We start from the raw sequence: 15,681 nt of genomic DNA, 5'->3' as shown, positions 1-15,681 counted from the left end.
AATAATATTAGGTAACATTTCCTGAGCTCTGTGTGCCAGTCATTATAGTGTTATCTGCATTTTACAGAGGAGGACCAAGACATAAAGATAAGCTGTTTAGCCAGAAGCAGGCACAGTGGTGGAAACATGAGGGATCTAAAGCCCCAGAGCAAGTTAAAGGTAGCCTCTGGGAAGGGGAAAGTACTGTTGGAGACAGCAGAGAGAGAGAGGAACTCAGGAAAGTGATCCCATGGAGTGAATTAAACAGCTCCTAATAAGCAAAGCAAAGACTTTGAGAGCTGAACCAGCAAACAGCTCACTGCCCCAAGGTTCCATACTAGCCTCTGGGCCATATACACGGACAGACCAAATTACACAATGGAAGAGACTTCTAAAATGAAATTGACGTTAGAACCACACCCCACAGGTAGTTGATTCAAATCTGTAACATGAACCTGCCGGGCGCGGTGGCTTAAGCCTGTAATCCCAGCACTTTGGGAGGCCGAGGCGGGCGGATCACAAGGTCAAGAGATTGAGACCATCCTGGTCAACATGGTGAAACCCCGTCTCTACTAAAAATACAAAAAAGTAGCTGGGCATGGTGGCATATGCCTGTAATCCCAGCTACTCAGGAGGCTGAGGCAGGAGAATTGCCTGAGCCCAGGAGGCGGAGGTTGCGGTGAGCCGAGATCGCGCCATTGCACTCCAGCCTGGGTAACAAGAGCGAAACTCCATCTCAAAAAAAAAAAAAAAAAAAAAAAAAAACATGAACCTAACCAGATTAATTTCCAAAACAAAAGTATCAGTGGTCAGCCTGGCCAAAATGGTGAAACCCAGTCTCTATTAAAATAGAAAAATTAGCTGGGCATGTTGGTGTGTCCCTGTAATCCTAGCTACTCAGGAGGCTGAGGCAGGACGTGGAGGTTGCAGTCAGCTGATATTTCACCACTGCACTCCAGCTTGGGTGCAACAGAGCAAGACTCCATCTCAAAAAATAAATAAATAAATAAAAATTTTAAAAGGCCACTTCATCTGGTCTTCATAGTTTCTTTTTTTTTTTTTTTTTTTTTTTGAGATGGAGTCTTGCTTTATTGCCCGGGCTGGAGTGCAGTGGCGCTATCTCAACTCACTGCAACCTCTACTTCCTGGGCTCATGCAATTCTCCTGCCTCAGCCTCTGCACTAGTTGGGATTACAGGCAGGGTATGCCATCACGCCCAGCCCATATCATATTTCTGAAGAGAAATATGCAGTAATTTAAATTAGTCCTGTGTAGGTCATTATGCATTGCTTTTTTCTCTGTTGGCTTTCAAGATTGTTTTTCTCTTTAGTTTTTTTTTTTTTTTTTTTTTTTTTTTTGAGACGGAGTTTCACTCCTGTTACCCAGGCTGGAGTGCAATGGCGCGATCTCGGCTCACCACAACCTCCGCCTCCTGGGTTCAGGCAATTCTCCTGCCTCAGCCTCCTGAGTAGCTGGGATTACAGGCACGCGCCACCATGCCCAGCTAATTTTTTGTATTTTTAGTAGAGACGGGGTTTCACCATGTTGACCAGGATGGTCTCGATCTCTTGACCTTGTGATCCACCCGCCTCGGCCTCCCAAAGTGCTGGGATTACAGGCTTGAGCCACCGCGCCCGGCCTTTTTTTTTTTTTTTTTTGACAGAGTTTCGCTCTTGTTACCCAGGCTGGAGTGCAATGGCGCAATCTCAGCTCACCGCAACCTCCGCCTCCTGGGTTCAGGCAATTCTCCTGCCTCAGCCTCCTGAGTAGCTGGGATTACAGGCATGCGCCACCATGCCCAACTAATGTTTTGTATTTTTAGTAGAGACGGGGTTTCACCATGTTGATCAGGGTGGTCTCGATCTCTTGACCTCGTGATCCACCCGCCTCGGCCTCCCAAAGTGCTGGGATTACAGGCGTGAGCCACCGCGCCCGGCCTTTTTTTTTTTTTTTTTTTTTTTTTTGAGACGGAGTTTCGCTATTGTTACCCAGGCTCGAGTGCAATGGCGCGATCTCGGCTCACCGCAACCTCCGCCTCCTGGGTTCAGGCAATTCTCCTGCCTCAGCCTCCTGAGTAGCTGGAATTACAGGCACACGCCACCATGCCCAGCTAATTTTTTGTATTTTTAGTAGAGACGGGGTTTCACCATGTTGACCAGGATGGTCTCGATCTCTTGACCTCGTGATCCACCCGCCTCAGTCTCCCAAAGTGCTGGGATTACAGGCTTGAGCCACCGCGCCCAGCCTTTCTCTTTAGTTTTTAGCAATTTGGTTATGTACCAAGATTTCTTGTTTGGGGATTTGATGAGCTTGAATCTGTAGGTTTACATCTTTCACCAGATTTAGGATGTTTTAAAGTCATATTTAATTATTATTATTATTTTTTGAGTCAGAGTCTTACTCTGTCACGAAGCCTGGAGTACAGTGGCCCAATCCCAGCTCACTGCAAACTCTGCCTCCTGGGTTTTAGGTTCTCCTGCCTCAGCCTCCTAAGTAGCCGAGACTATAGGTGCATGCCACCACAGCCAGCTAATGTTTTGTATTTTTAGTAGAGATGGGGTTTCCCCATGTTGGCCAGGCCGGTCTCAAACTCCTAACCTCAAGTGATCCACCCATCTCGGCTTCTCAAAGTGCTAGGAATACAGGCATATTCTGTGCCTGACCCAGATTTTTTTTTAAGCACCACATTCTTCTGAGTTTGTTTGTTTGATTGTTTTGTTTTTGCAACAGAGTATCACTCTGTCTCCAGGCTGGAGTGCAATGCTGCATTCTCGGCTCACTGCAACCTCTGCCTCCCGGGTTCAAGCAATTCTCCTGCCTCAGCCTCCTGAGTAACTGGGATTACAGGCACATACCAGCATGCCTGGCTAATTTTTGTATTTTTAGTAGAGATAGGGGTTGGCCAGACTGGTCTCAAACTCCTGACCTCATGATCCACCCGTCTCTGCCTCCCAAAGTGCTGGGATTACAGATTTGAGCCACTGCACCCGCCTGTTTTCAATTTTTTTCACCCCCAAGATGGAGTCTCACTCTGTCACCTAGGCTGGAGTGCAATGGCACAATCTCAGCTCACTGCAACCTCCACCTCCCAGGTTAAAGCAATTCTCCTGCCTCAGCCTCCCAAGTAGCTGGGATTACAGGTACATGCCACCAAGCCCAGCTAATTTTTTGTATTTTTAGTAGAGACGGGGTTTCACCATGTTGGCCAGGCTGGTCTCAAACTCCTGAGCTTGTGATCTGCCCATCTCAGCCTCCCAAAGTGCTGGGATTACAGGCATGAGCCACCGCGCCCAGCCTCATTTTTAAATCTTGTGTTTTGTGTAAGAGACAGGGCCTAGCTATGCTGTGCAGTTTGGAGTCTAATAGTTATTTACAGGTGTGATCATGGCACACTACAGCCTGGAACTATTGGGCTCAAGCGATCCTCCCACCTCAGCTCCCTGAGTAGCTAGGACTGCAAGAGCTAGGACTGCACCACCACACCCAGCTTGCTCTCTTTTAACTCTGTTTTTCCTTTTGCTAAAACTTTTGCTACTTTTATTATTTATTTTTAAGGCAGCATCTCACTCTGTTGCCCAGGCTGGAGTGCAGTGATGTGATCACAACTTACTGCAGCCTCAACCTCCTGGGCCCAAATGATCTTCCTGCCTCAGACTCCAGAGTAGCTGGGACTACGGGCACATGCCACCACACCCGGCTAGTTAAGTTTCTATATTCCACTTTTAGTCACAGAACATTGATTCTAAGTAGACTCTAAACGTATGTACATTGTAATCCCTAATGCGACCACTAATACTGCCTCAATATTTTGCCTGAAAGGTTAAAATTTACCCAGCACTTTGGGAGGCCGAGGTAGGAGAATCACTTAAGGCCAGGAATTTAAGACTTTGTCTCTTTCCATAGAAAGAGAAGTAGGGCCGGGTGCGGTGGCTCAAGCCTGTAATCCCAGCACTTTGGGAGGCCGAGGCGGGTGGATCACGAGGTCAAGAGATCGAGACCATCCTGGTCAACATGGTGAAACCCCATCTCTACTAAAAATACAAAAAATTAGCTGGGCATGGTGGCGCGTGCCTGTAATCCCAGCTACTCAGGAGGCTGAGGCAGGAGAATTGCCTGAACCCAGGAGGCAGAGGTTGCGGTGAGCTGAGATCGCGCCATTGCACTCTAGCCTGGGTAACAAGACCGAAACTCCGTCTCAAAAAAAAAAAAAAAAAAAAAAAAGAAATAGTGAGAATTTTAAGAATTAGCCAGGTGTGATGATATGCATGTGTAGTCCTAGCTATTTGGGAGGCTGAAATGCAAGGATCACTTGAACCCAGGAGTTAAAGGTTACAGTGAGCTATGATTGTGCCAATGCACTCCACATCAACCTGGGGACAAAGTGAGACCCTGTCAAAAAAAAAAAAAAAAAATTAAATTTATTCTCAACTTTGTTAATGAGATAGTTTATTTAGGCAGAAAATACGCTAAGATGCTTTACTCCTCTAGAGCAATCTTCCAGAAATCTGGGAGATGATGAAAATAACATTACTCATTAATGGTATTACCAAAACATAGCTAGTGTACATCTTACTAAATGTTATACATGCTGTATTTCAGAGTATCAATGCTTTTAACTTCTAGGTTGTGACAGCCTCCTTCCAGATGACACTTAAAAATGCCCACCTCTGCAGATCACAACATCAGCAGTTTGAGACCAGCCTGGCCAACATGGTGACCCCCACCCCACCCCTGTCTCTACTAAAAATACAAAAATTAGCCCAGCGGGCTGGTAGGGGCCTATAATTCCAGCTAGTTGGGGGGCTGAGGCAGGAGAATCGCTTGAATCCAGGAGGCGGAGGTTGCAGTGAGCTAAGCCAAGACCACGCCATTGCACTCCAGCTTGGGCGACAAAGTGGGACTCCATCTCAAAAAATAAATAAATAAATGTCTACCTCCTAGAATTCAGGCCTTGCGTGTAAGCAGACTTGGTCTGTGTGAACAACAAAATAAGAGAATTGATATGATACTTCCAGAGGCTAGGTTACAAAAAATATCGTGGCTTCTGCCTTGCCCTCTGGTGTTGCTTGCTCTGGGGACAAATTAACTGCCATGTTGTGAAAGGCCCTCTGGAGGGGAACATGTGGCAACCAACTGAGGTCTCCCGTCAACAGCTGTTGAGTCTTGCGGGAAGCAAATCTTCTAGCCCCAGTGACACCTTTTGAAAGATTGTAGCCCTGGTTGGTAGCTTGACGAAAACCACAAGACTATCACCCAGCTAAACCACTCTCAGATTTCTGAGGCTCAGAAACTGGTGATAAAATTTTTTTTTTTTTTTTTTGAGACGGAGTTTTGCTCTTGTTGTCCAGGCTGGAATGCAATGGCGTGATCTTAGCTCACTGCAACCTCTGCTTCCGGGGTTCAAGTGATTCTCCTGCTTCAGCCTCCCAAGTAAATGGAATTACAGGCATGCATCACCACACCCAGCTAATTTTTTGTATTTTTGGTAGAGATGGGGTTTCACCATGTTAGTAAGGCTGGTCTCGAACTCCTGACCTCATGATCCACCCACCTCGGCCTCCCAAAGTGCTGAGATTACAGGTGTGAACCACCGCGCCCTGCCTATTTATTTATTTATTTATTTATTTATTTAAGACGGGGTTTCACCATGCTGGTCAGGCTGGTCTTGAACTCCGACCTCAGGTGATCCGCCCGCCTTGGCCTCCAAAGTGCTTGGATTACAGGCGTGAGCCACCATGCCAGGCCCAATATTTGTTTTAAGCTGCCAAATTTTGATATTATTTTCTAGCAATAGATAACTAATATGTATTTTAATCCTTGTGGCGTAAGATACACATCACGAATTATCTTCTGCAAAATACTGAAAATAAGCAGAATGTGTAGACATGGTTAAATAATGGCATAGTTAATAACTTACATCTGTAGACTAAAATACTAAAGAATGAGGCTCTTTGATGTACTGATAAAAATCTTCAAAAAATAAGATTAAGATAAACATAATCATTGCATGTCTATGCATAGACTACTGCTGAAAGAATATACACAAAAAACGGGGAAATGTTGACTGTCTTGGGGACTGAAGTAGGGGGCTTTCATTTTACACATCATGAATTTTCCATTATGTATTATAAAGATTTATGTGTTACATTAACAAAATTTAAGAAAAACAGAAACATGAAAGCATTATTTGTGATTGTGTAACAGCTTCAACTCCCTTAAAGAGTAAGTCTAACCAAAGCGCTAGGAATACATACAAAAAAATAAGTAATTTGAACATGTAGTTATGTGTCTCAAAAAGGTTTTCAACATTAGCTACTAATATGATAAGGAATTAAGACTCTACTGCACTAAAAAATAACGTGATGTAGGAAAGAAAGCTATGACACTTTTTACATTAAACAACTTATTTGAAAAACACAGATTACATAACCTATTTTACAACCACAACCACTGGCAAAAAAAAAAAAAAAAAGTAAAAAGTACATAATTTTTTTTTTTTTTTTTCCCGAGACAGGGTCTCACTGTTGCCCAGGCTGGAGTGCAGTGGCATGATCATGGCTCACTGCAGCCTCTACCTCCCAGGCTCAAGCAATTCTCCCACCTCAGGTTCCTGGGTAGCTGGGACCCCAGGCACACACCACCATGTTCAGTTAATTTGTGTGTGTGTGTGTAGATGGGGTATCTTTTTTTTTTTTTTTTTTTAAGAGACGGGGTTTCGCCATGTTGGACAGGCTGGTTTCAAACTCCTGACCTCAAGTGATCCACCCGCCTCGGCCTCCCAAAGTGCTGGGATTACAGGCGTGAGCCACCACACCCAGCCAGAGATGGGGTAGCTCTATGTTGTCCACGCTGGTCTCAAACTCCTGGGCTCAGGCGATTCTCCCACCTCAGCCTCCCGAAGTATTAGGAATATAGGCAGAAGCCACCACATCTGGCCTAAACGGATTTCAATATGTATTTAGTTTTGCTGGTTTTTGTTGTTGTTTTGTTTAGACAAGGTCTCACTTTGTCACCTAAGCTGGAGTGCAGTGGCAGGAACATAGCACATTGCAGTCTAAATCTTCCAGGTTCAAGTGATCCACCCACCTCAACCTCCCAAGTGACTGGGACTACAGGCATGTGACACCACGCCTGGCTTGCTGGATTTTCACATGGTGCAGCTATGATGGTATTACAGGTGTACAAGATGGAAAGGCCCTTCACAATGAACAGACTCCAGAAGCGTCTGCTAGTTGCTATCTCTCTCTTGGAAAGATCTGAAAAACTCTAAGTTTTCCTACAAAAAAGTTATGTTTCTAATGAGTTTGCAGCATACTGTAGGTGCATGACATTGAATTCATGAACTAACTCTTGAATCTCTCAATGACAGATCTTGTTCCAAATTAATAAATTAATATCTCAGTGTACAAGTCACCACATCAAAATAATATACTGTTAATTAGTGTTTCAGTAATAATTTCCTTTAGATTTTTCCCTGGATTACCAAAGTATACAGTGTTTTATTCATTTTAAATTGCTACATATTTTACATAATGCTTATAAGCCATAATTGATTTAATCACATTCTTATTAGATATTTAGTTTATTTTAAGGTATTCTCTTTTTTTGAGAAGGAGTCTCGCTCTGTCACCAGGCTGGAGTGCAGTGGCATGATCTCAGCTCACTGCAATCTTCGCCTCCCACCTTAAAGAGATTCCCCTGCCTCAGTCTCCCACCCACCCGAGTAGCTGGGACTACAGATGCTCATCACCATGCCTGGCTAATTTTTTGTATTTTAGTACAGACAAGGTTTCATCATGTTGGCCAGGATGATCTCGATTTCCTGACCTCATGATATGCCCACCTCGGCCTCCTAAAGTGTTGGGATTACAGGCGTGAGCCACTGCACCCAGTCTATTTCAATGTATTCTATATTAAAATAAAAAATTCAGTGTGCAAAAATGAAGACTTTAAGTTGTATTTAAAACTCACTCTAGGCAGGACACAGTGGCTCACACCTATAATCCCAGAACTTTGGGAGGCCCAGGAGGGCAGATGAGGTCAGGAGTTCAAAACCAGTCTGGCCAACATAGTAAAACCTTGTCTCTCCTAAAAATACAAAAATTAGCTGGGTGTGGTGGCACACGCCTGTAACCCCAGCTTCCGGGGAGGGAGGCTGAGGCAAGAGAATTACTTGAACCCAGGAGGCAGAGGTTACAGTGAGCTGAGATCATGCCACTGCACTCCAGCCTAGATAAAAGAGTGAGACTCCATCTCAAACAAATAAAACAATAAATAAATAAATAAATAAAAATAAACTTTAAAGCATGATCATGGCACAACAGAACGTTAATCCAGGTCAAGCATCCCTAATCTGAAAATCCGAAATCCAAAATGCTCCAGAATTGGGAACTTTTTCAGAGCAGACATGATGCTCAAAGGAAATGCTCATTAAAGCATTTTGAATGTCAGATTAGGAACACTCAAAAGCTAAGTATAAAGCAAATATTCCAAAATTTTAAAATATCTGAAACACTTATGGTCCCAAGCATTTTGGATAGGGATACTCAACCTGTACATACCATTAAAATAAACCAACAACTACAAATCCAGCAACATGAAGAACAGTTCACTGATTAGATGAACGTATACACATATAATCAATGAAAACTGTATGATATAAAATAATTTAAAGACATGTTGGGAATTTGCAGCACCATCTGTTATTGAAATAGCAAGGAAAACTTCACATATTTTAAGCAAACACAAGAAGGCAGTAACTACTTTAAGACCTAACAATGCCATTGGTATGGTATGAAAAAGAAGGGAATTATTTTTGGCAAACACACTTTCCTCTATGCCGAAGATTTAGTAAGCATATCTGATGATTAAGGTTTTAGAAAAATGCTACTGATGTAAGAGATACTGCATAGTATTTTAATTGGGACAAGACTTACTGTAGCATAGCTCAATACTTCTATGAAAAATTTAGCTCTGAATTATGAAATCAGAAATTAAAAATGTTTGAAAGATACTTGTCTCTAAGAAACATGAAGTGAAACACAGGTCACTATGAAAATACATCACTTTTCCAGCCTGCTTAATAATTTACTTTAAAAAGTTGCGCAGTTTTCAAGACAAGTGGCTTATACAAATTTTTTAATAAGCATTTAAAAAGTTTAAATGTTTTTCTAAAATCTAATAGATTCTTTTGATTTCTTTAAACATTTAGCCCTGTTGTCACAATTACTGTGTATCAGAGGAAGAGACTGAATTTGTGTGCGTACAAATTTATACAAATTTTACAGCAACTTATACCCTAACAACTACAAAATTCACATTTATAATACAAGCAAGTACAAGGCCAGGATAAAATTGCTGAATTCCAAAAAGTCGAACTGTATATTCTTTTAATTTTGTCCCCTTAAAAAAAGTTCAACTTCGGCACCAAATTTAAAAAGCCCTCTTATATCCCAAGTTGGAAAAATCTCATGTCCCAGATGCATTTCAGCAAACACAAACAGTTTTCCTGTGTTGATGGAGTAAAGGATTTCCAATTTTCTTCTGGCCCCTAAGTCTGCGTCGCATGGTAAGTTTAACAGAGTTCTTTCGCTGCGAGGTTGCGGGGAGATTTGCAGGCTGAGCACCACTACTTCGACTTAAGCCATTTCGTCTATGCTTCTTCATCAGGGGGCCAGAATTGGACTCTTCTAATGTCCTTTTAAAGTTTGTTGGAGGGGTTCTTTCAATTTCTTGGGCTTTCATTTGGCCAGGAGTTGACATCTTCAAATTTTTTTGGTCCATGACAGTGTTTGTTGAATTAGTAGGCACAAGGCCAACTGGCAGGCTATTATTCAAAGAATCATGTATCCTTAAAGTCAGGGCTTTAGCACAATTTTCTTCAAGTGGTTCTGGATCTTTTGAGGGCATGACCACACCCTGGACATTCCCTCGAGCTATCTCAGCTGGAACCTCTAAAAAATTCTCTGAGAAGGCATCGCTACGAACCAGGGCAGGTATATGGTCCTTGGAGTTCAGTCGTGGCCATGAATCCTCCTCCAGTGACTGAAAAATAAGGTAAAACAAGTAAGAAAAAACTTATCCTAGAACTCAACAAGCCTATGCATGTGACATTAGGCTTCTTATGAAGCTATTAGGATGGCAAAACATGGTATGCATTCACTAATTCGTTCACCACGTATTTACTAAACTATGTGTAAAGTTTAATGGGAAGAACCTGAGTGAGAAGACAGCATCAAGTAAGAGTGATTCACGCCTGTAATCCCAGCACTTTGGGAGGCTGAGGCAGGCGGCTGAAGAGGTCAAGAGATCAAGACCATCCTGGCCAACATGGTGAAACCCCGACTCTACCAAAAATACAAAAAATTAGCTGGGCAAGGTTGCACGCACCTGTGGTCCCAGCTACTCGGGAGGCTGAAGCGGAAGAATGGGTTGAACCCAGGAGGTGGAGGTTGCAGTGAGCCAAGACCATGCCATTGCATTCCAGCCTGGCGACAGAGCAAGACTCTGTCTCAAACATGGTGAAGATCAAAAGTATCGCATACTCTGTGTATGCTTTTTTTTTTTTTTTTTTAAAGACGGGGTTTCACCATGTTGGTCAGGCTGGTCTTGAACTCCCAACCTCAGGTGATCTGCCCACCTTGGCCTCCAAAGTGCTTGGATTACAGGCGTGAGCCACCACAACCGGCCTGTGTATGTTTTAATTTTACTTTTGGCAATAACATAATGCTGATGAAATTGCTCTAGTTGTTTTTCAGAAAAGCCTTATATTTTCCTTAAGAACCATCAAAAAAATACTTTAAGATGCCATTAAGTGCTTGCTACAGCAGGACATATACTAAAATTGGAATGATACAAACATTAGCATAGTCCCTGTGTGAAGATAACACAAATTCATGCAGCATTACTGATTTAAAAAAAAAAAAAAAAACTTTTAAAAAAATCTCAATTTTTGGCTGGGGGCAGTGGCTCACCCCTACAATCCCAGCACTTTGGGAGGCCAAGGCAGGCAGATTATTTGAGGTTAGGAGTTCAAAACTGGCCTGGTCAATGTGGTGAAACCCCATCTCTACTAAAAGTACAAAAATTAGCCAGGCATGGTGGTGCATGCCTGTAATCCCAACTACTCTGGAGGCTGGGGCAGGAAAACTGCTTGAGACCGGGAGGTGGAGGTTGCAGTGAGAAGAGATCGTACCACTGCACTCCAGCCTGGGTGACAGAGTGAGACTCTGTCTCACAAAAAAATAAATAACAAAAATTAAAATCTCAATTTTCTAATAATGAAAACTAGTGTAACCACTGGGGGGATGGTAGCACCTCAGTGGGATAAGAAACAAATTTGTGGTTTTTTGGTTTATTTCCTATCTCCTAAATTCTAATTTTTGAGTATGTAGTGTGGAAAACATTACAACATTAAAGCACATTATTAAAGCAAAGTACAACATTAAAGCAACTATGTCATAATGGAAAACTCAGATGAAAGCTGCTTTGCACCCATCCTGCAATCACGATATACTGTCCTGTGATCTGAGAAAAGTAGTACATATGGGCCCCTACTGAAATGGTTAGGGAAAGTCTCAGTTAATGAAACAAATGAGAATTATCGAGGGTACTTGCTGTTTTTACAAATGCTGTTTTAAAAAAGCTTCATGTCAATCTAGATAGATACGCACCACTACTTTGGGTGTAGTGCTCTAAATCTACATATACGCAGAATATCGGCTCATCTCCAGGTAAGAACATTCTTACTATCGAACTCAACTCTTCCAACTAATAACATTTCACAAAATCATTGTCTTAATAGTTTATCAAGGTCCAGAGTTAAAGCATAAATACTCTCTCCTCAAAACATGTAAAATTTTCCTCAAGTAGACTCTCAATCAAATTTAGTAAAATTGTAATAGATTCTGAAAAGCCCAAGCAATCCTTTTGTAGAGCGGAAAATAAAGACATATTGATCTTTCTCTGACATAAAATCCTCTATTAATAAACACCTTTTTTAAAAGTGCTATATAAAAGTGTACTTATAGCCGGGCGGGGTGGCTCAAGCTTGTAATCCCAGCACTTTGGGAGGCCGAGGCGGGTGGATCACGAGGTCAAGAGATCGAGGCCATCCTGGTCAACATGGTGAAACCCCGTCTCTACTAAAAAGTACAAAAATTAGCTGGGCATGGTGGCACGTGCCTGTAATCCCAGCTACTCAGGAGGCTGAGGCAGAAGAATTGCCTGAACCCAGGAGGCGGAGGTTGCGGTGAGCCGAGATCGCACCATTGCACTCCAGCCTGGGTAACAAGAGCGAAACTCCATCTCAAAAAAAAAAAAAAAAAAAAAAGTATACTTATAATAGGAATGTTTCCTTTGTCTAGAATTAAAAGGAAAGGAAAATAAGAGAGGCAGGGAGGTTCAAAATAAAAGGAAAACTGAAGGCACCCAGAAGCTTCTTTTTTTCTTTTTTTGAGACTGAGTCTTGCTCTGTCACCCAGGCTGGAGTGCAGTGGTACAGTATCTGCTCACTGCAACCTCTGCCTCCTGGGTTCAAGTGATTCTCCTACCTCAGCCTCCCGAGTAGCTGGGGATAGAGGTGTCCGCCACCATACCTGGCTAATTTTTGTATTTTCAGTAGAGATAGGGTTTTACCATGCTTGCCAGGGCGGTCTCAAACTCCTGACCTCAAGTGATCCATCTGCCTTGGCTCCTGCAAAGTGCTGGGATTATAGGGGTGAGCCACCACACCTGGCCCAGAAACTTGTTTCTAAAATGATCTCAATCTAACCACAAACATTAATATGCTTTACTAAAAAACACATATATATTGACTTTAGGACCAATAGACACTGAAGACAAGAACAAAGAATTCTCAGTTACTAACAGGAATTCCTCTATAAAAGAAAAATAATGGGACAATTTCAGAGTTAACATAATATATTGTAATTTCTGTTTAGCTGTGTGCCTTTTTTTTTTTTTTTTTTTTTTTCTGAGACAGTATCTTGCTCTGTTGCCAGGCTGGAGTCAAGTGGCATAATCTCAGCTCATTGCAACCTTCCCCTCCTGGGTTCAAGGGATTCTCCTGCCTCAACATTCCAAGTAGCTGGGACTACAGGCGTGCACCATCACCCCCAGCTAATTTTTGTAGAGATTGGGTTTTACCATGTTGGCCAGGATGGTCTTGATCTCTTGACCTCACGATCCACCCGCCTTGGTGTCTCAAAGTGCTGGGATTACAGGCGTGAGACACCATGCCCGGCAAGCTATATCTTTTTAAATGTATAGATTATTATTATTCTGACACTACAGGTGTGCTGGCTTCCCTTCCCCCACTTTCTCCTTGAACTTTTCCTTTTCCTTCTCTTTTTATTGGCATTTGGTGGGAATACATTGCATCTGTTAGCACAGGCAACTGTTTAGACTTTTTAGACTTACCTCAGATTGATTTGTATTGCTAAGCCCTGCATGTTCATAAAACAGTTATGTTATATTGAGGTTACCCCCTAAAAACACATACTTTTAAAAAGTTCACTGCTTCAGAGATCAACTTCCTCCTCCCATCTACCCTGTAATCCAATATTAAACAATTAATTACAAATTGGTGCCTAAAACACAACTAAATCTTAAGTTTTAATTTTCTAAATCTCTTTCCTCTTTTCTCCATTCCTTTCTTATAAATCTTAGCTTGTAAAACATAGCTAAATTTAGTTTTGCCCTAAACAAAGAGAAAGAAATGTGAGTCACAGTGATCTACCACTTAAACAAAGGCTTTTCCACTATATTCATCCCAAAACAAAGGCAAATTTATGTCAGAATTCAAATGAAGTTGACATGTTTACAGACAAATCTAGTCTCAAATGCCTAGTATGAATGTGACTAAGTCTCTGAAACTATTCAACGTTAACCAAATAATCATTAAATTTATCTCTATGCACCGGGCGCAGTAGCTTACACTTGTGATCCCAGCACTTTGGAAGGCTGAGGCAGGTGGATCACATGAGGTAAAGAGTCTGAGACCAGCCTAACCAATATGGTGAAACCCTGTCTTTAAAAAAAATGAAAATAAAATAAAATAGAAATAAATTTATCTCTATGCTACTAAACATGAGATTACTTTAACAATGATATAAATGATATAGATAAAATATAGTTGGGAATATTCAACTTTATGTCAATTAAGGTAAATAAAACAAACCAAAAACAATTTCGGGGCAGAAATTTGTCTTTGTTACTTGTTAGATCAGAGCCAACAATATTAATTATTCTGAATTAATCTAAATATTTTCCTGTATTTGGGCAGGGTCAATTGGTTAACAAATAACTATACCCGCATATAAGTTTTGGCATACATACATCTCCTTATCTTTAGTTTGTTATTATTATTAGGTCACTATCAGAATTTAAGTAATTTTTAAAATATATGTTATGTATGGGTTTACTAATGCCAATCAGTAAACTGCAATAATTTTTACTTGAGGTCAATATTAAGAATGCCCTTTTGGGCCGGGCATGGTGGCTGACGCCTGTAATCCAAGCACTTTGGAGGCAAAGGCGGGCAGATCACCTGAGGTTGGGAGTTCAAGACCAGCCTGACCAACATGGTGAAACTCTGTCTTCTTTATACATACATATATATACATACATACATACATACACACACACACACACACACACACACACACACACATACACAAAGAATGCCCTTTTGTCCCTCACACTGTTCCCCACCCTAATGTCTCCTCCTCTATACTACCTAAAGGTCAGTTTATCAGGGAACATAAAAGTAATAATTACATACAAATATTCAGAAATAGGCAAATACACAAACATAAGCTCCTTGACAGCTTCAAAAAGAAAATAAAGAGGTTTTGCTGGGCGCGGTGGCTCACACCTGTAATCCCAGCACTTTGGGAGGCCAAGGCGGGTGGATCATGAGGTCAAGAGATCGAGACCATCCTGGTCAACATGGTGAAACCCCGTCTCTACTAAAAATACAAAAAATTAGCTGGGCATGGTGGCATGTGCCTGTAATCCCAGCTACTCAGGAGGCTGAGGCAGGAGAATTGCCTGAGCCCAGGAGGCGGAGGTTGCGGTGAGCCGAGATCGCGCCATTGCACTCCAGCCTGGGTAACAAGAGCGAAACTCCGTCTCAAAAAAAGAAAAAAAAGAAAAGAAAGAGGTTTTAAAAGGTTTCAACCTGCATTACCATTCAGCTTTCAAAGAAAGCTTTTGTAAATGAAAATACTCCATTTTGGCAGGGCACAGTGGCTCACACCTGTAATCCCAGCACTTTGGGAGGCCGATGTGAGTGGATCACCTGAGGCCAGGAGTTCAAGGCCAGCCTGGCCAGCATGGTGAAACCTCATCTCTACTAAAAATACAAAAAATTAGCAGGGCGTGGTGGCAGGCTCCTGTAATCCCCACTACTTGGGAGGCTGAGGCAGGAGAATTGCTTGAACCCAGGAGGTAGAGGTTGCAGTGAGACACGATCGTGCCACTGCACTCCACCATGGGCCACAGGAGTAAAACTCTGTCTCAAAAAAAGAAAATATTTCATATCATCTGATCATATGTGTTTTTTGCCATATGTATGTAAAGTGAAAGAAAGCCAAGCAGTGACAATACATTTCTAAATACTGATTATAGGTTTATAATGCCCAAATTTAAAGGCCTTTGACACTTTTAAAAACTGCCTGAATAGATGACATTAGATTTTGC

At 42.0% G+C, this 15,681-nt stretch overlaps 1 protein-coding gene across 1 annotated transcript in view; it reads right to left on the bottom strand.

The window, feature by feature from the left end:
* Nucleotides 1-4,135: 4,135 nt before the first annotated feature.
* PPM1D (protein phosphatase, Mg2+/Mn2+ dependent 1D) overlaps nucleotides 4,136-15,681 on the bottom strand; it is a 57,274-nt gene continuing 45,728 nt past the window's right edge. Inside the window, exon 6 of the mRNA XM_039476860.2 lies at nucleotides 4,136-10,023. Within this exon, the coding sequence (XP_039332794.1) occupies nucleotides 9,466-10,023 (558 nt within the window). The 3' untranslated portion in view covers nucleotides 4,136-9,465. The remainder of the gene's footprint in view (nucleotides 10,024-15,681) is intronic.

The sequence above is a fragment of the Saimiri boliviensis genome, chromosome 17, assembly GCF_048565385.1.
Source record: "Saimiri boliviensis isolate mSaiBol1 chromosome 17, mSaiBol1.pri, whole genome shotgun sequence".
In the NCBI taxonomy this organism is placed as follows: domain Eukaryota; kingdom Metazoa; phylum Chordata; class Mammalia; order Primates; family Cebidae; genus Saimiri; species Saimiri boliviensis.
This window is presented reverse-complemented; position numbering and strand designations above follow the sequence as displayed.